The sequence below is a fragment of the Sciurus carolinensis genome, chromosome X (assembly GCF_902686445.1).
Source record: "Sciurus carolinensis chromosome X, mSciCar1.2, whole genome shotgun sequence".
Classification (NCBI taxonomy): Eukaryota; Metazoa; Chordata; class Mammalia; order Rodentia; family Sciuridae; genus Sciurus; species Sciurus carolinensis.
In genome coordinates, this window is record NC_062232.1 from 115,026,191 (window position 1) to 115,047,750 (window position 21,560).

The 21,560-nt window shown below is 39.0% G+C and overlaps 1 protein-coding gene across 1 annotated transcript; it reads left to right on the forward strand.

Annotated features, from left to right (window-relative positions):
- The first annotated feature begins 1,106 nt into the window (after positions 1–1,106).
- On the forward strand, positions 1,107–13,947 carry Cd40lg (CD40 ligand). The gene is made up of 5 exons (XM_047536529.1): positions 1,107–1,332; positions 3,378–3,509; positions 7,871–7,925; positions 9,907–9,969; positions 12,702–13,947. Exons 1-5 carry the CDS (start codon positions 1,177–1,179, stop codon positions 13,076–13,078), a joined length of 783 nt encoding a protein of 260 aa, XP_047392485.1. The 5' UTR covers positions 1,107–1,176; the 3' UTR covers positions 13,079–13,947.
- Positions 13,948–21,560: the final 7,613 nt, after the last annotated feature.

The following is a 21,560-nucleotide window of genomic DNA, read 5'->3' on the forward strand; positions in this document are numbered from 1 at the left end:
ACAGAAGCCATTCAGGAATATGTAACCCTGCACACCTCAATGATTCAATTCATTGTCACAACTTTAGGTGCTTTTGATGTTTATTGTCCATTTTTAAACCAGTATGTAAAGAGTAGAAAACTAAAACATGAGTAGAAAACTTTAGGCTAAATATTAAAAAAAATAGGAACGGGAGTTGTCTATCGCCTAATATGTTTCAAATCTCTTTCATGTACATCTTTTTCCTATCTTCACAACAGCCTATGGGGTAAGCAAAACAGACACCCCATTTGGGTGTGAGGAATCTGAGGTCTAGAGAAGTAGAGTGATGTGCAAAATCCATAGCAATTTGTTAGGAGAGCAAGGAACAGAACCCAGGTGTCTCAACTGCAGCCTACTTTCATTATCCTGAACCATTACATCAGCATCAGCAATTTAGACATGCAACATAACTAAGTCAAGGTAGTATTTCTGCTTCAATTTCCATCCCAGAGTTTTGGCCTGATTTCCTCAAAGACTACTTAGCTCTGCATTTGGGCAAAGATAATATTTTTCTTGCATTATCTTTTCAACTAAATTTTATTTAATAATTGTTAGCACTCTTTTTTTGCTTTATGTAGTCTTGACTTGCAAAGTTTCTGGGATTTTATTGAGCTGAAAATAGTAAAGAAAGAGTCTTGAGAAGAAATTAGCCAGTGGTACACCAGTAATAAAATCAATCCAGACTTTTGTTGACAATTTGTTTCTTTCTTCTTATACCAGTTTCCCACTTTATATTAGTAAGATTGAAATTGAAATGAGTCGATTGCTTGTGGATGAATTTGTCACTTTCCTTGAAACTGGTGAACCCAAAAAGTTAGACAGAGATAGGAAAATACTGCCATTGTCTGTTAAGAAGTCTATGACATCTCAAGGCAAGAATGAATGTATGGAAGAAGAAACTTGTTTCTTCTTTACTAACAAAAAGGAAAGCCTGGAAGTGAATGATATGGGTATAATTTAAAAAAAAAAAAAAAAAACCTTTACGTAACTTTTTAACTAGGAGAGAAGACTACGAAGCACATTTTCCAGGAAGTGTGGGTTGCAACGATTGTGCGCTCTTAACTAATCCTGAGTAAGGTGGCCACTTTGACAGTCTTCTCATGCTGCCTCTGCCACCTTTTTGGTCAGAAGTTATCATTTCAATTTTAACCCAGCATGATCGAAACATACAGCCAACCTACTCCCCGATCTGTGGCCACCGGACTGCCTGTCAGCATGAAAATTTTTATGTATTTACTTACTGTTTTTCTTATCGCCCAGATGATTGGATCGGCACTTTTTGCAGTGTATCTTCATAGAAGGTTGGACAAGGTAAGATGAACCACCACAAACCTTTATTAACTAATTGGGACTCTTACTGATCTGTGGGTTGGTTGGTTTTAATTCTGCCCAAATGACGGACTGTCATAGAAACCCAAGCTGATTAATAACCTTGTGGCATATTTGTTGTCTATTCAGTCAAATGTCATGTCTTTACCTCTGGTTAAGATGCTGGGATCTGGACTCAGATTACCTGGGTCCAAATCTTGGCTCTGCCCCTACCAACTCTGTGATTATAGGTAAGTTGCTTTTCTATGCCACAGTTTCCACACCTGAGAAATAGGAATGGAAATGGTATCCATCTCATAGATCACATAGGTCCAACCTTGTAAAGAACTTAGAATGGTTCTTGGCACATAGTAAGGTCTATGTGGGCATGAGCTACAATTATTTGCTCAAGTTTGATTTAAAAAGTTAATTAATTTTTCTGATGGAAAAAATAATTCTTTTTTCTTCTAAATTTCCATCTAGGGGAGGAGAGAATCAATTTGATCTGAAATGTCAAAGTGCTTCACATTAGCACAGACATGGAAAAGTTCTTAAATTTGCAGGGTTTTTTTAAAGCAAAAATGGTGTTCTCTGTACAATTTTTCAAATGCCAATTATAGTTGCAAGCTGCTCAGTTTCCCTCTGAGGTGTTTTACCTTCTTAAATGGTTGCACTTATAGGAACAGAAGAGTAAAATTAGCAGGTCATTTTGCATTCTCGGGAAAAGATAACAACAAGATTTATCCTGTTTCCATGTATTTGTCCACTTACTGACTATATTTGTCAAGACACCAATCATAGTGTGAATAGGAGAAAATTGATCAATTATCTGACTGTTCCTAAAAGTCTGGAGGTGGGAACTGTGTCTAGGCAACACCTGGATGACTGCAGTTTCTCAGGGATCCTTGACTGTCCTCTCTTGGAATGCAGATCTAGAATTAAGGTCACAAACTTCTCTATCACTATAAGGTGAGGTATTGAGGGCTAAAGGACTGTACTACATAATTCAAATTGTAGATTTCACTGCTGAAAGAAAAAAGATGGGTTGTGGGTGTGGTTGCTTGTTTGTTTGTATTTGGTCTGGTGGGTTCTGTCAATCAAATGCTTGGACATAGGCCCAGCTCTTAAAGGGGAAATACTGACCTAGGTAAATTTAATGTACCATAACATTTAGGTGTGCTCTTAGTGACCCCCACAGTTGCTGATTAACTTAGGTTTTATTTGTTTGTTTTCATGCTGGGAATTGAACCCAGGGGCACTTTACCATGAAGCTGCATCCCCAGTCCTTTTTATTTTTTTATTTTGAGATGGGGTCTCTCTTCGTTGCCCAGGCTGGCCTCAAACTTGCAATCCTCCTGCCTCAGCCTCCGGAGTGGTTGGGATTACAGGCATGTGCCACTGAGCCTGCTTTTGGACTTGTTCTGAATCTTAAAAATCTGTTCCTAAAACAAGATAATCATATAGAGTTAGTTGATGACACAAGTGAATTCCATACACTTAATTACTAAGAAATTGGAAGACAAAATATCTCATTAACTTTGGGAATGAAAGATATTTCTTTAAAAATGCAAATATTTCCTGCAAATATTGAAGTTATGAAGGAAGAAAACATAATTAGAATTCAAGTAAAATGAACTCACATTGCAAATTAACTTCTTTTGAAAGTACTGCTTCATGAACACTAAAATGAAGTGGGTAAATTAGCCCAGCAGAAAACTATATTATATATTGTTGGGAAATATGACAATTATAGAATATTGCCACAATGGTACATTGAAAAAATATACACTTTGTGATGAAAGCTCATTAGAATAGCTGTGATTCCACCTAGTTTCAGATAATGTGATATCTTAATTGCTGAATTTTGCAGATTTTTAAATGATGAATTCCAAAAGACAATGATCTGGCATAATAATTTATAATCTTCCCCGCTTATACTTTCTCAACGTCCTCTTGTTGGTACCATGGAACTGAATGTGGAGGCAGACATCGTTAGCTGTATTCTTCTAGTGAATGACATTTCTCATCTCCTTGTTGTTTCAAAACAGATAGAAGATGAAAGGAATCTTCATGAGGATTTTGTATTCATGAAAACGATACAGAGATGCAACAAAGGAGATGGATCCTTATCCTTGCTGAACTGTGAGGAAATCCGAAGTCAATTTGAAGGCTTCGTCAAGGTAAAACACTCAGTTGTTGATAAAAGTCATTGAAAAGTTTTACTACATTTGTTAGGTTGGGAAACTGAAACCTGACAATGTAAAAGTTTGAAGATTTGTTATACACATGTATGCGCGTATATATACACATATGTAAAAAACATATACATGCTTGCATGGGTATGAATGTGTATGTACTGGAAAAAGTAAAAACGAAGCCAAAATCCTACATTAAAAAAGAAAGTTGGAAATGTGTACATTCCTACTTGATAAAAACAAAAGGGCTCTCTGGGGCAAATATAATCATGGGCACATTCATTCACACTTAGTAACTCACATTTGTTGCTGTCACTGAGAAAAATTATGAAGTACACCAAGTTTGCTTTTTGCATTTCTGTATTTCCCCATCCAAACCTTGATATTTTCCCACTGGGGCGCCATAGTCTAATCTCCATTTTCCAGGAAAGTAATAGCCATTGGGAGCTGCCATGTTGGCGTACCCCAAGAAAACATGTTGCCTGTACCATGAGTAGTAGGGACTCATAATCACAGATAGTCTCTGGTATTTATCCCATGAAGGAATTCCAGGTGCTGTGGTTAAGAGTTGCCAGGAATGGGTAGTAGACATTCTCTGTGACAATCAGACTTCATATCATACCACTTGCTCATGAAGTCAGTCCAGTCAAGCCAATCATGGCCAGAGGCAGAGAAGGTTTGAAACCTTTTAACCCATCACGCTATTAGCCAGCTTAAAGTCACTAGTGATGTGGCCTACAATGGGTGCCTAAAATAAGAATTTTTAGAATTTTTATATTAATTTGGTCATCACAGACATGACATCAAGTGACTTTTTCAGGAACTCTCTCTGCCCATTTCCCTCTCTGAACACTAAGTCAAGTGCTCTTGGCCCTCAGCTCACTTAGGGGTCATGTCTAGGAGGCAGCACTTCGCATTGAGGACAGCCCTGTGTCAGGTTGGGTGCATACCTGAATAAACCAACAGGAATTAGTTCTCACATGCAGATAATGTGATTGAATAAGGGAATAAGGAACTTCTGAACTTACACTTGTCCTCCTGTACTGTCACAAATGTATAATTTAACCCAGTAGTGAAAACTCTAAGAGCTTATTTCTGAGTCACCTACGGGAATCGGAATGTGGCTCACATCTGTAGCTGGCTTTCAGGTTCTCTTCCCTAGGTTTTATGAGAATTTTAAAAAATTTAGTTATAGATAGACACAATACTTTTTTATTTATTTATTTATTTATTTATTTATTTTTGTGCAGTTCTAAGAATCGAACCCAATGCCTCACATGTGCAGGGCAAGTGATCTAACGCTGAGCTACAACCCCAGCCCCTACACTAGGGTTTAAATGAAACTTCTAACCCCTTATTTGTAAGACTGGTCAGCTTGGGAAACTATTTGGATCTGTCCAGTTCTTGGAGGTTTCTAGTGAGCAATGTAGGGTATTGGGAGGCATTGCAAATTTAAATGTAAATAAAGCCACATTTAAAACAGTGGTTAATAATCCAAATAGCATAATCCAAGACCGTGCGAACTTGGGCTAATGACTTCACCCCTCCGGGCCTCAGTTTTCTATGTATAACATGAGAAGGCTCAGATTATCTGTAAGGGTACTACCAGCTGTGACAGTCTGTAATTATGTGATTAGCCCTCAGTTCTTTGCAATGGCAGTGAGAGTAGCTTGTTGGTTTTTCCTTCCCTCTCTTATGGAGAGTTTTACAGTTGAACTGCCAATTCCTCATGTCCTTATTTCAGATCAGCAGTGTAAAGCTTCCAAAATCAACTACCAGATAGGTGTAAGGAGAACAGTTCATTTGATCTCTGTGCATATGCTTATGAAAAATGTAATAGCTCCCAGTTTCATATTCTAAAAAGACAGAAATTTTCAGGCAAGTCAACCAGTGACCTCCTCCTTGCCTGTGACCCAGGAGGCCCCTTGCTTCAAATGTAGAAGGTGTAGAATCCCAGTCAAAGTCATCTGACAAAGTCCTCCAACTGCCCAATCCTCCTCCAAAGGCTGACCCCTTTTCAAATACCAATTCCCCCAAATTTCTCACTCCAAAAATATTTTGTACTTTTTTTTAACCCAACAGTCTGTCTACAGAATAACCTCAGATAGGATTTGTGTTTCCTCAGCTAATGTTAGCAGGTTTTCTTTCGAGGCCATAATCTGGCTTGTTCAGAGCAACAAGCTTGAATTTTTGGGCTTCAAATCATAGGGCTTAACAGAGTGTTAGAAATTATCAGATCCATTGGGTTGTAATTGCAGCAATTTAGAGAGCTGGTGTGGGAGGATCATAAGTTCCAGGCCAGGCTAACTAACTTAGCAAGACCTTGTCTTAAAACTAAAATTTGTATAAATTTCTGGGAACAGAGCTCACTGGTAAAGCATTGTCTAGCATGTGCAAGGTCCTGCGTTCAATCCATAATACTGCAAAAAGGGGGGAAGGAAGGAAGGAAGAAATAAAGAGGAAAAAAAATCAGTATTTTCTTCACTGTCCCTACTAAGTGATCAGTCTTTATTTTAGCATACCTACTAATGAGGAAATCATTACCACCTGAGTAGCACCATTCTGTCACTTTGGGAGGAAAATGGGATTCAGGGCTCAGGGCTCATGTTAAGGTATGTGAAGGCATCATTCTGAAAAGAAAAATTTCACATTAAAACTTATTGCCTATCTCACTCCCTGCTAGAATGTTCTACTCAATGATTATCTGCACACCAATACCTGAGATGCCTTTGATAGAGTCAAAGCATTTTGCTTTCAAATTAAAAGGCAACCTGTCACCAATGATTAATAAATATTTGCAAATGTTAACAAAGGCAACCTGTCCATATCTACCATACAGAGTTCCCATTAAGAGAGAAATAACTAATCCCAGATTTTTTGAAAATCAACTTTAAAAAGTCTTTCTGTAAAATTGGGAGTGAAGTAAGAGAATCAAAAAGGTTCTCAGGAGTGCAGCTGGGCGAAAGTTCACGAAAAGCCAAGGCCGGGCACATAAAAGACAAACTTTGCTGACTTCACATTTTCATCTTGGCCAAGTCCTGACACCGATGCAACCATCTAACCTAAAAGTATCTCAACCTTGATCATCACACTCTAGTTTTTTAAAAGACACTAAATAGTCATTTGTTTACTTGTTATCTCGCAAACATTTTCCTGTTGCTGCATTTTCACCATGCCCCATTTCAGCTCAAATGGAAAGTTGAAGGCCTGTGGCCCATGTGAGCGTTTTGAGGCTCAGGTTCCTCTTGGGGCCCTGTGACTTACGCCCTCACATCTGGCAACAGAGCTGAGCCCACAGCAAAACAGTCAACAGGAGCAACACAGATTCCTTCTAGGGGAGGGATCCAAAGGGTGGGCCTTTATGCAATTGATTTCAGGGGCAGGAAGAAGCACAGGACTTTGACTACCAGAGATGTGATAATACTATTATCTTCCCTCTTGTGTTACTAATATAGAATAATGGAACAAATTGAGCCAGGCCTCAATGTGAATGTGTTTCTACTCTTGGTTTAAGGCTTAGACTCTTTGGGTGACCTCTGACTGGCCAGTTAAGTCCCCCAGGCCTTTTGAGCAGTCTCTTTAAAATGGCAGAAATAGCATTGATCATCTTTCAGCCAATGTCAATGACAGTTGTTTTTAGCTACTTAAGTACCTCTAACATTCCTTTAGTTTATAAGTGAAGAGAAATCTGTTAAGTGTTATATCTGCCTTTGAACATAAGCAGCATTGGGAGATGACCTGTTTTCCTAAGTGCTGATTATTCAAAGTAAATACAGGCCATATAGGATGACCACTGAGAGAATCTCTCCAGCCCATTGACAGGAATAACAAAATTAAAAATGTCTGAAAGTCTTTTCATATTCTGGGATTTCTCTCTTAAGATTAAATTTTTTATTACCTTTTCCTATGAGATTTCAGACCAATTTTATTCTAATAGATATACACCATGCTTTATGTTTAAAAAATATTCCATATACCAGTTCCCAGGGTAGAATCAGCTCTCCATTCAGCATTATTTGTCAATATCTGTCAAAGCCAGGGAGGTCGGGGTCATAGGGAGGGTCAGTATCACAGCCACTGGTCTGGAGAGAGCACTGGAATGGAGATAATAAGGCCTGGATTTTGTTTCCAGATTCTCCCCTGGGGTTTCTGGCCTGTCAACCAATCTGTCAGGGCCATGGGTTCCCAATTGGTATGATAAAATTAATGACAGCATCTTTGTCTATATGATAATCCTCACCAGAAACAGACTACAGAGTAATGACAGATGTCAAATGAATGATACTTCTAAAATCCTGTAGCAGAGCTCCTGTCAAAATGACCTTTTGCAATAATTCGTCTTTTAGGACATAATGTTAAACAAAGAGGAAAAGAAGAAAGAAATTGTTGAAATGCAAAAAGGTAAGCTGCTATTTATCAATTTCAATGAATACTTGAAAAGTAAAAGGAAGTTTGAGGCTTAACATATTGAACAACCCAGTGATGAATCAGGAAACTTTTAGCCCTGGAAATAAAACAGAAACACAATTTACAAATGGGTACTTTCTCTGGTTCCTCAGAGTTGGAAGGTTGGTGTGTACATATTTACAGAGAAGGCTATGTTCCTTTAATGATGACTACTAAATATGAAAAAAAAATCCCATTATATTAAATTCCTTAATCCAAACAACCACACAGCCTGGTACCACCTTCAGAGGATGAAAGCCATAAATTGGTAAAGGTGACATCCAGCACACAACGATAACAATTTTTTTCATGGGGGACAGTACCAGTGGAGTTTCTAGGATCCAAAAATGGTAGTGTGACAACATTCTAATCTTTGCCCTATGCTTGAAGTCAGAGTATCCTGAACATGCAGGGTTAGGAAGGGACCACGATGGTTCTCAAATCCAGCATGATCCCCAGAATATAAATCTCTTTTTGCTAAAAAAAAAGGGGGGGTATCAGGTCCTTGTTAAAACACACCTAAGGGGCTGGGGACATAGCTCAGTTGGTAGAGTGCTTGTCTCACATGCACAAGGCCCTGGGTTCAATCCCCTGCACCACAAAAAAAAAAGTGCCTAGGTATGAGGTACCTTCTACCTCATAAGATGGCCTGGTCTATCTTTGAACAGCTCTAATAATTGTAGTAAGATTAATATACTACTCAACAGAAGTCTTTCATCCCCGTGAGTCAAATTTTGTTCCAATAGTCTCCACTCATTGAACCCAGTTCTACTCTTTGGGGTTATACTAACCAACTGTCCAGATATGGAAGACAGCAAATATGGACCCTGTACTTTCATTGAGATTTTAATTATCTGATTTAAAATGCTCAGTGTCTTCTATTATTCCTCTTAAAACCCTTTTCAAACTTTTTCCTCTCATAGTTACCTCCTTTTCTGGAAACACCCACTTTTACCTGTTCCTGTTAGACTATAGCACCCCAAAGCAGCACAGTAATACCTAATATGACTTGAGTAACTGAAGCAGGAAAGAGAGGGTATTGTCAGAGACTAGCATATCACAAAGTTGGTGAATATAATGATATGGCTTGTGCAAATATAAAACACACAAACAGAGATATAGATACTATTTTCTGAAGCAAAAAGAGTACTCAGAGCCCTAACCATTGGTCCAGATGCTGAAGGGTCATCTGATTCACATGAAAGTTTCATCCTCACAATGACCGCAAGATAGGTTCGGTGGTACGTGTTGTCTGTTAATTATAGTGAAATTTGAGAAAATGGTTCATGTGGATGTTGCCTCACAGTCTTCAGGAAAATCCTAAACTTAACCATACTGGTCATTAAGGTCATGCAGTTTGATGTCAACATTTACAGGGTACCTACAAAGTGCCCAGCACCACACATATAACTGGAGAAAAAAAGAAAAGAAAATACCAGACAACATCTGCACTTAGGAGACCAGCACATCTAATTAAGGAGCAAGTCTTTTACATGAGAAACAGAGGTATATCCAATAGTTTGGCAGTTGCTTGGCCAAATCAGACTCAATAAGCATCTTACTAGTTAAGTGTGCAGACACAACTTTGGGACCCACTAAGACCCCCAATGTTTGGGAGTTGTTCCTAGAAGCAAGATTCAAATTAGGCTTAATGAAGACAAGTATTTTTAGCCTCTGTAAGTCTGTGTCAATTGGAATTGAGTATCAAACAACTTTTAGGAAAATGGGATCAGTGAAAAATTTCTAGTTCGATTATTAAAATATTGGAAAACAAGTTTTCCTTCAGTGGAAAAAAGTTGAGAGCACTTCATCATTCTTTTTATATAACATATTTTAGTATAGTCTCTGTCACACACATGTAGAAACTGGACCATATAGTCCTGTGAGCAGTTTTGTATTTCCTTGGCCTGACAGTTTGTTTTTGGTTTCATTTCAGGTGATGAGGATCCACAAATTGCGGCACATGTCGTAAGTGAGGCCAGTAGTAAAACAGCACCTAGTAAGTCCCATAGCATCTGAGTAGCAGTCACCCAAGGGGAAAGCTGGGATATAAAAGCAATGCAGCCTAATGATGAGGCTCCCCTCTTCCTCTGGGGCCCAATTTACAAACCTAGGCATATACCTCTCAAATGCTGTCCTTTGTCTTCAAAGTGAGCTCAAACACACAGATGGGACTTAGAGGGACAAAGGGAGGTGGGAAGCAGTCTCCATGTTCTCATTATGTTCTTGCTCAATGGCTGATTCTAAATGATGAATTATTGGGTGGAGGGACCATTATTCTGACAGCATAGAAGAGATGGCAGGTAGTGACCTCCTGCCTGGGAGCATCCCTCCTCCTAACCCCTGTTCACTATGTGTAAATAGGCCTCAGGGGGTCTTTTCTGTCTTCTGTCAATCCCTGTATGATTAACCTCAGCCTTACTGAGGCCAACCTCAGGGAAATTAAAGGTAAAATCATTCTGTAGAGATCAATAGGTGCCAAGACGTTAGATTTTCCAATGAAGTAACAGACGACATACTGTGATCTTTTCAACTCTGAATGATTTTATTTCCATAAATGTTCTGTCATCATTCTAGCCCTTAGATTTGTTTCCCAAATCTGTACCTCACAAAAGCTGATGCTAGAGAATGTGTTGCATCTGATAAATGATGGAAACATGTACGCTAGCATAAAATTCCCCATCTACATAGAGGCAAGAGCATCAGAGCACTCTGAAAATTTCAGCATATTGCTCTGGAATGGAGAGAGAGAGAGAGAGAGAGAGAGAGAGAGAGAGAGAGAGAGAGAGAGAGAGAGAGAGAGAGAGAGGAAGCACTCACACATATGAGCACACATACGAGAGACAGAAACAGACTGAAAGAAAGCAAGGAAGACACTTTCTTATTGCTGAGGCAGTTTGGGTTTCTCGGTGGATGTAACACATATATGTTATCATGGATCATGGTATGGAAATAAGAGCATCTCATAGGGAGTTTTTGAACAGTGGGATTCAAGAACCATGACCACCACTTGATGAGTGAGTAGCTTTAGGCAAGTTCTTTTAACTATGCAGCAGTTTCCTGCCTTACCTACTTGACAGGGTGACTTTGAGTATCAAATCAGCTAATGTAGAAGAAAGTTATGCTGTCAAATTATGCTATACCACTGTAAGGTGCTACTACTTAGCTTACTTCATTGTGATTTAGATGTCAAAAGAGTGACTCAAAGTCCCTAATTAATATCAGTTATTCCTACAATATTTAATAATTCCATCGGATACCCCTTTCCCAGAAAATACACTTAATGGAGAACATCACAACTACATTGTTATGCCTATGGAAACCATTCACATAACACCTTCTCTTTTGGATTAAATGACAGCAACAGAAAACCTCCTAAAATCATCTTGTACAGGTCTTTGTCCACCTCTACCTAAATTTTTGCTCTTAGATACATTTCATGGAGTTCTGACTCTCCCAAAAGGGTCATGACTGATATTAGTCCTACAATGCCTTACAGGCTCTATCAAGTAGTTCTTCAGGGAATCAACTGGGAAGACAATAACTTTCCTCCCCCATCCCAGTCTCCAATTTCTTATTCCTACCCAGTTATGCTTCTGCAAACTTAACTTACATCCCACAGCAAGGACTCAAATAAAGAATTAATGACGTGAACATAATGGAATAAAAGATAAAAAAAAAACCTGTCCCTTTTTCTGCATAGTTGCCAAATGAAAACATCATATGAGAAGCATCCTTTCTGGAGTGATTTGAGGGGGCCTCAAAATGTTAGGCATTTCAATATACCCCCCTACTACCTAAGGATGAGTCTTAACAGATAGGTTCTAGTGCCCTGATAGACCTAAGACCAATAAATAGGACTTTTTAAAAATGCTCAAGGAAGCAAATACATCAATACTTTCACTTCTCTTCAACCCCCACCCTGTCAGCCAATCTAGCTCTCTGTGGGAGCTGAGATTTGAAGTTGGGTGCATACACTACTTTGAACCCACTCAACATCTCAGCGGAGAAAATGGCACATGGTTGGTGGGTACTCTGGCTTAGCCACAAGAATACAGGCACTTTTAAGTTGGTGGCACCCACTACAATGGGAGATCAAAACACATATCATAAAATGAACACACAGTTTATTTTCATACTTCCTTGCCTAATTTTAGTCCTTGCTGTGGGAGGCAGGTACGTTTTGTTACATGATCAGCTAGGAAGAAATGGGGGCTTTTCTCTGTGCTAAGGCTGAGCTAGGTAGGGTGACAGCTCTTTGACTTTGTGAAATTCAAGGCAAGCAAGGTATTCAAGTTAATATTAGCAAGGATTTTGTCTGAATAGTTTGGTATGCATAATTTATGACATGGAATTTTGAAATCACTTGTACTTCCTTAAATTCAAGGGCAAATTGGTTTTAAGAACTAAAGAGACAAGGAAACTCACTGTGCTCTGTTACTTTATTTAATCTCCACAAGTCTCTGAAATATGTTTTAAAATTAGTCCCATATTGCCAATGAGGTACTGAGGCTCAGGGAGATTAAGTGACTTGCCCAAGCTTGAAGAAAGCTAGCACTGAAACCCAGCTCTGATTCTAAAGCTCATGCTAATTTGTTATCCACAACTCCTCCATGACTCTGAGGACAGGAAGGAACTTTGAGAATCCATTTCTACACAAAGCTATTTCCTGTTAGAATGTGAACCATGCTCTTGCTTCCCCTTACTCAGAATTTTCCTTTCTTTTTTCAGTTCTACAGTGGGCCAAAAAAGGATATTACACCATGAGAAGCAACTTGGTAACCCTTGAAGATGGGAAACAGCTGACTGTTAAAAGAGACGGACTCTATTATGTCTACACCCAAGTCACCTTCTGTTCCAACCGGGAAACTTCAAGTCAAGCTCCATTTATAGTCAGCCTCTGTCTGAGATCCACAAGTGAATCTGAGAGAATCTTACTGAGGGCAGCAAACAGCCACAGTTCCTCCAAGCATTGCGGTCAACAGTCCACTCATTTGGGAGGAGTATTTGAATTGCAAGCAGGTGCTTCAGTGTTTGTCAACGTGACTGATTCAAGCCAAGTGAGCCATGGAACTGGCTTCACATCTTTTGGCTTACTCAAACTCTGAACAGTGCAACCTCTCAGGCTGCAGTCGAGCTGACAGTGGCAGTCTTCATGGCACAGCAAAGCACTTGCTGTTGAACTGCCTATTTATAACCCTAGGATCCTTCTCATGGAGAAATATTTATTATGCACCCCAAGGCATGTAGGGCTGTAACAAGCAAATTACAGGGTGGGCAATACCCTAACAGACCCTGCTCCATAAGAGTTTATATTCTGAAGCAGCAACCCCACTGACGCAGACACCTAGAGACTCCTGTGAAAAGACAAGGTCATTATGCACAGATAGAAATCTGAGTAAACAGCAGATTATTTCCCAAGTTCAGTTTTGTTTCTTTATGTGCATGTCTTTCAGTGGATAATGCATTTGATTTACCAGTGAAGATACAGAAGGGAAATGGGGAGCCTCAGCTCACATTCATGTGTGCTTGACTCTGGGTCCCTGAGGCCATGATGGAGGTGGCCAGGTTCTAGAAAGTCCACCACTGGGAGAAGTGAGAAACCCTGTCCTACTACCACCCTAACACTCATTCATTCTCTCTCAATCTCCATCCTTCCATGTCTCTCTCTCAGTCTCTTTCTCTCTCACACACACACCACACATGTGCGTGCACACACACACACACACACACACACACAAACAAACACACACAAGTCAGGTTGTTGTTAATCAGCTGTCTTATTTCTACCCTGTCCCTATTTGCAGCACTGAGATGAGAGGGGGCAACAGAGAAATCAGCTCCAAGCCTGCCCTCTCCTCATCATGAAATGACTGTATTTAAAGGAAATCTATTTTATCTCCTTATGGTCTCTTTTATTTCCAGAGTGAATTGTCATTATCTTGTTATTTATTTTTTGAATAATAAAGATCTCTTAACATTATTTTTGTTGTTTAGTACCTAAAACTCTCAGCCAGGTTGTGGGAAAAGAAAGGAAGTATTTGGAGGGGATTTTTGCCAACCTTTGTACTACTTTCATAAACTTTGTTCTCAGGTTGGAACACAACAAAATATCTTGGTGATAACATACTCTCCAAAGTCTGCCATTACCTTCAATCCTTTGATGAATGACATGGAGGCCTGTTCAGTGAAAAGTAATCTGGGTCTTTATCTCCAGCTTGCATGAAAAGGTTTGAAGGACATTGACATTTTAAAAACTTAATCACAGATAAGCAAAGCTGAAGGGAGGGCTTAAAATGAGAACCAGTAGCCAACATTTTAACAGCTGTCTAGGTGGTTCCATCTTAGACAAGAGGAAATGGAAACAAGATACTCTTCAGGTTTATTGGTCCCATAGTCATCCACTGAGTCCGATAGAATCATTTCTAGTTGCTGCTAATCAAGGAATTGTTCATGTAAGAAACACAGAGTGGCATCTACATCTTTGATGGTAGAGTGCTTTGCTCAAGACAAACATCATCTGTCCATCTAAAAAACCATTAATGTAGAAATAAGAAAGAGGAAGAAGCAGGGGTATGATATCCACTCTTGGCTACCACCCCTGCTCTTCAACCCTGTGGGTAGCACAGCCCTGTCTAGACTGGGTGACTCTGAAGAACTTGCAGCATGAGAACCCAAAACAAGGCTGACATGCCAGACCAACGTATGTGGCTTGTGCACTTTCTCCAAGGAAAGAATTTTGATATGAACAAGGGTTATGCTTGTTGATTCAAGGACTCACTGTAGATGGGTCCACAGTGCTTTCTTATCCTCCAGGAGCAAAGATCTTTCTACCATGTTAACATTTGCATGGGAGGATTGAAGGAAGTGGGGCATCCGAGGAGACATTGGCTACAATAATCTTACAGGTATGGGCCTTCCTTAGAAAGGCCAGGATTCCAGGCCTAACTGAGGGAAGGATTTGGCCCAGTTGAAAGAGAGGGACACAATAACAGGTTCCAGCTATACCTCCCTTACAGTAGATAAGTGCCCACTTTGGAGAATTGCCATACTTAAGCAACTTGCCTGGATGTAACAGGGTGGGATGGGCAAGAGGCATTGCCTCTTTGATAGGTATGTTAGTCAGTTTTTCATCACTGTGATCAAAAGACCTAAGAAGAACAACTTAGAGAAGGAAAGGTTTATTTTGGACTCACAGTCTCAAAAGTTCATTCCATGGTTGGCTGACACTATTGCTCTGGGTCTGAGATGGGATGGAATATCATGACAGAAGAGCATGGTGGAGAGAGAGAACAGCGAGGAGCCAGAGACAAAATATAATCCTTAAGAACCACACTCCAAATATCATGCTAAGCAAAATAAGCCTATCCTAAAGAACCAAAGGCTGAATGTTTTCTCTGACTTGTGGATGCTAATTCACAATAAGGATGGGTAATTTGGACTAGACAGAATAATAATAATAATAATAAGAGGTAATTTGGACTAGACAGAAGGGAGTGAAGGGAGGGGTGAGGGTATGCAGGCAAGAAGAACAGTAGAATGAATCAGACATTATTTCCCTATGTGCACATATGATTACATGACCTGTGTAACTCTACATCATGTACAATGAGAAGAATGAGAAGTTATACTCCATTTATGTATGATGTGTCAAAATGCATTCTACTGTCATGTATAACTAATTAGAACAAATAGAAAAATGGCTATTAAGAAAACCACATTCCAGGTGATCTATTTCCTCCAGCTACACCCCACTTGCCTATAACTACCACACAGTACTTTGTTCAAATTTTTAATCCATGAATTGATTAATCCACTGATGAGGTTTCACCTCTCATAATCTAATCATTTAACCCCTGATCATGGCTACATGGAATATCATATTTCTAATACATGAGCTTTTGGGGGACACTTCATATCCAAACTACAGCAATAGGTTCATCACCTGGGCAGTTTTTTTTTTTTATATATACTTTATGCTCATGACCTCTTTTGATTTAAACATCACCCTTTGCATTTCACCCTGCTTTCTTCTTCCTTGTGAATCATTATCTTCCAGATTATTTCTACTTATGGTAACAAAGTTGCTAACAATTTAAATTATCAAAAGCAATGCTGTTGATATAAAATACTACATTTCTTAGTCTCCTTTACTCCCATGGTTTCTACTGCCCTCTAAATGCCATCTCCTGTAGCACCAATCCAGACCTTTTCCCCAAGCTTCAGTCTCACAGTGCCAACTGCCTTCAGCCTCTCACACTATTTCCTTAGGAGGCCACCTTGATCCCATCCATCACCCTCTTCTATTTCTGTCCTATGTACTTACCATGAGCCATTTCCCCTGGATTCATGGTTTTAATTACTACCTTCATTCTTCTAATGCAGTACTTTTAGTTTTTGCCTGTCCCCTAGAATTTGTCTCCATATCCAAATGGTAGGGCCAGGTCCTTAAACCCAATTCATCCAAATGGAACTCTTGATCTTGCCCTCTACTTGATAGGATCCACTTTCAGAGCTGTTTGCTCCAGTGAGTGGCATCTTCCCTTACTCTGTCTAAGCCAGAAATCTGGTTTGACTCTCTCTCTCAATGTCCTCATTCCCCATGTGCAACTCTACCTGCCTATACTCATCAACCCTATTTCTAGACAGTTCTTTTTTTCTCCAGTGCTTGGGATGGAATACAGGGCCTCACATATGCTAGGCACAGCAAACTACCACCAACTACATCCCTATCTCTTTATTTTTTTACTTCTTTCTCTCTCTTCTGCCACTATTCCAGCCTAAACTATCATTATTTCTCTTCTGGAACAGTACAATTGCCTCCTAGATTTCTTTCCCCTTCCCATCCATTCTTTATGCACAGCCAGAGTGCTGTGAAACACACTTATGATTTTACCACTCTCCTGATTCTTATTGACCTTAGCATAAAGACAAAAATAATTAACTTATCACATCTTCTGCCCTCTAAGTCTTTGAAGTTGGAAACTCTAAGCAAGTCTACGAATTTTTTCCTTCCATTAGGACCCTGGCATGCTGTTTTCTCTTGTAAGACCCATTTCATTTCCCCACTGCATCCTGCATTTAGCAAGTACTTCATGGCACTTAATGTGGTTGGGGTTTTCCCTACAATGCTGTGAGCTTCTTGAGGACCAAGACCTTATCCTCTTCACCATGGTAACATCATTGTCTATCACAACACCCAGCATAGAATTGGCCCTTTGTTGTGTGAAGGAATAAATGAGTGAATAAATACAGGTTCCTATAACCCAAGAGTCCAGGAAATAATTCTCCGTGTTAGTTGAAGCAAAATTTGTAATATCGTCAAGGCCCTCATTATATAAAAAATATTTAAATAATAAAAATGTGTCCCTGGTGTAGAAGACAACTTAGAATTCAACTGTGGCTAAAAATAGATAATTTATCTTTATTATAATTTCATTGTAGTCTGAAAAATAGTATATGATGTTTGCTCCTAACTTCACTTGATCACTTTTATAATTGTTCTAATAAATGACAAGGATTTACCAAAGGAGGAATGATATCACTGATAAGTGGATGATGACACATAGGGGGGGGTGGGAAGGGTTAGTGTTGGGGTTGGAGTTGGGTTTAGGGAGGGGGGCAGGAATGGAGGAAGGAAGGACTGTATAGATGGAGGGGAGGGGTGGGAGGGGAGGGGGGGAAGGGAAAAAATGGCAGAATGAATCAAACATTACCCTATGTAAATTTATGATTACACAAATGGTATGCCTTTACGCCATGTACAGACAGAGAAACAACATGTATCCCATTTGTTTACAATAAAAAAAAACTAAAACAAACAAAAAAAAAAACTGAGGAGAAAGCAGCAATTACTAGAGAAACTCAATAAATAACTTGGCAAACTGTCACTTTTCTCCAGGTGCACTGATAACATATATTAAAAGGATTCAAAACTTGCTGTTTCCTCCCAAGAATTTTTCCTTAGTGGGGTGAAGTTCTCTGGCAAAACTCCATTTGGATCATCATCAGGAAGAAAATACCCGATATCATGCAGGTAAAGATGCAAAATGTACATCCCATTTAAAGGAGCGGATTCATCCAAGACCTTCCCTCAGCATTGCTTTAAAATCAAGCGAAATTGAATGCTGGTCTTCCTGTATTATTCATTACATAATTGCTGTGTTTTATTAGAAATATGATCTATTATAACCTTGAATGGAGTACATTAAATGACATTGAAAATTAGATTATTCTGATTATTAGAGAAGTGAGAAATGTGCTAAACATTTGTACGACTGATAATCAATCAGGGTATCCATTTGAGTGTAATAAAAATCAATCTAGAAAAAAAAATAAATAAATAAATGACAAGGATTTGAGTACATTTCTGACCTACCTGTAATAAGTTATCTAGTTAACTTCCAGTTTTATCAATATGTTACTTCTGTATTCCATCTAAGGGTGAGGTAAGAATGCTTGAAATTGCTAATAATTTTTATTTCTCAATAAACATAAAATGAACAAAATAAAAATATTACTGAGCAAGTTATCAGTACAGGAGCACCTCACTTACACGGAAACAACACATAAACACTTGGGCTTCAGGAGGGAACACATTTGGTGCCATACCACTGAGACTGAAACCACTGTGTTGGGACCCATGCTGTCTTAGGCCTCTAAAGCTGTCTGGGGTCCTTTGAGACACAGATGACAAAAACAAAGGAAGGAGAGCTTATTGAGAAGGCAGGGTCAAATACTCGAGAGGTCAAGATGGGTATTCAAATGAAATCATCTGAATTTGTCAATTAAGAGCTCATTGTTATAGTCCATGCTTCTGTAATTATGTCAAAATGAATCCAATCATGTATAATTAGAAAGAACCAATAATAAATGAATAAATAAGTAAAGCTCATTGTTGACCTCACAAGGATAGATAGCTGAGGCAGAAGCCTTAGCAAGTGTCAAGTGCAGAGGAGGAAATGTGGTAGAAAGAGCATGAGTCCAAGAGGCAGACAAACCAGGAGATAAAATCCTAGTTCCACCATGTGCTGACATATTGTTCAAAATCTCTGTGCCTCTGTTCATTTTTAAGATGGAAATAACGGTTGTGAAGACATCATGTGGTTGTTGGGAGGCTTACATGAACTTAATTAACATAAAATACTGCACTGTGCATAGCACATGGGAGGTACAATGCTATATCTATTGGACCAGAACAGGAAAGATTAACCACTGAAGGTGTATCACACACAAAAGCTATTAGGTGTCTACCAAAACATGGGGCTATAGAAGTAGGAGTCAAGGGACTTCCAGTGGACTAATGGCTTCAAGTTCATCCCACTGCAGCTGTAATTCAAATGTCATGAAGCTGTTGCTGCTGTTACTGCCCACGAATGCTGCCACATAGCCTCTCACCCACAAAGGTTTAGTAGACATACTGGAATGTGGAATACGGGAGTCACAAACATGTCTTTAGAACTGCCTACAGGCCACCATGCTCCAAGAAGATAACTCCTGCCTAATTTAAGCCCTCCAAATCTCATTGACAGAACTTAAAATGTATCAGAATCCTCATTTTATCCAGAAACATAGCTGCAAGAGATTCTAAGAAATGTACTTTTTGGCCTTTATGTTTCCAGGGGGATATATAACAAAGGGGTAGGAATGGATGCTGAATAGCAATAGATCCTACTCAGCTCATCTAACTTGAAGTAGAATAAATGTTTTCTTCTCGACTGTTGACACTAGCCTTTTGATTGTGGTCAAAATAGAGGCTCTCACTGATCAAAAGAGTTCTATAAAATATAAAGATGGATGAAGACAAGTCTAAAGATCAAGGGATAAGTTTGAACAGGAAAATGAATGTATCTTTTTCTAATATTGGAAGGAAAATGATGAGGAGAGACACAAACAGTTTATAGTTTTGGGCCAAAATAGTAGAGGTAGGAAAGTTAAGAAAAGTTCTAATGCATAGGCAGATGATATTTGCTCCCTACTTTACAGAGATAAAGTCCCAATGAGAATGGACTAGCAAATAATTCTGGCCCCAACCTATACACTATCTATATTCCTTTCCACCACTTCTGAAGGAAATTAAATTAGAATGTCAAAGAGCTATCTACACTCCTATATTCATGCAGCACTCTTCATAGTAGCCAAGTTGTGAAATCAGACTAGGTTTCCATCAACAGATGAATGGATAATACGATATATATACACAATGGAATACTATTCAGACTTAAAAGGAAGGAAAGTCTGTCATTTGTGACAACATGGATAAACCTGGAGGACATTATGCTATGTGAAATAAACCAGGTACAGAAAGACAGATATGACATGAACTCACTTTTATATGCAGTCTAAAAAAGACTTGAACTCCAAGAATCAATAAATGGGATGACATCCAGTTAAACAGCTTCTGAACAGCAAAAGAAAAAAACTAACAGCATAAAGGGAAAGTCTAGAGAATGGGAGAAAATCCTTGCCAGCTATCCTTCTGATCAAGGATTAATAACCATAATATATAAAGAACTCAAAAAACTCAACACCAAAAACAAATAACCCAGTCAATAAATCAGCAAAAGAACTAAACAAATTTCTCAAAAAAAAAAAGAGGTACACACTCCTTGGTATTTGTCCAAAAGAACTAGTCAGCATACTACAGTGATACATGCATACCCACGTTTATAGCAGTGCAATTCTCAACAGTGAAGTTGTGGAATCAGCCCAGGTGCCTATCAACAGATGAATAAATAAAGAAAATGTGGTATATATACACAGTGCAGTTTTACTCAGCCATAAAGAAGAACTAAGTTTTGTCATTTGCAAGTAAACTATAGAACATCATATTAAGTAAAATAAGCCACACTCTGAAAATCAAGGGTCATGTATTTTCTATCATATGTGGAAGCTAGAAAGAAATAAGGGAGAAAAGGTGATTGTCATGAAAATAGAAGGGAGGTCAGTAGAGGAGAGGACAGGGATTGAGAGGGAGGGAAAAGGGAAGGGAAAGGGGAGGTACTGGGCAATGAAATTTAGCATGTATTTATATAATTATATCACAATGAATCCCACTACTTTGTATAATTATAATGCACCAATAAAAAAGAAGAGGTACAAATGGCTAATAATTGTATGAAAAAATGTTCAGCTCATCAGGGAAATGCAAATTGAGATTACACTAAGATTCTATCTCATTCCACTAAGAATGGCAGTCACCAAGAATACAAATAACAAAACTGGGCATGGTGGAGTACGCCTGTAATCCCAGTGGCTAGGGAGGCTGAGGCAGGAGGATCACAAGCTCAAAGTCAGCCTCAGCAACTTAGTAAGGCCCTAAGCAACTCAGCAAGATCCTGCCTCTAAATAAAACATTAAAAAGGGCTGGGGATGTGGCTCAGTGGTAAAGTACCCTGAGTTCAATCCCTGGTGCCCTCCCCCCAAAAAGAATACAAATAACAATAAGGTGGCAAGAATGTGGGGGGAAAGGTGGTACTATAAATTAGTATAGCCACTATGGAAATCAGTACAGAAGTTCCTCAAAAAACTAAAAATGGAACTTTGATATGATACAGTTATACCATGTCTCAGTGTTAATCCAAAAGAATC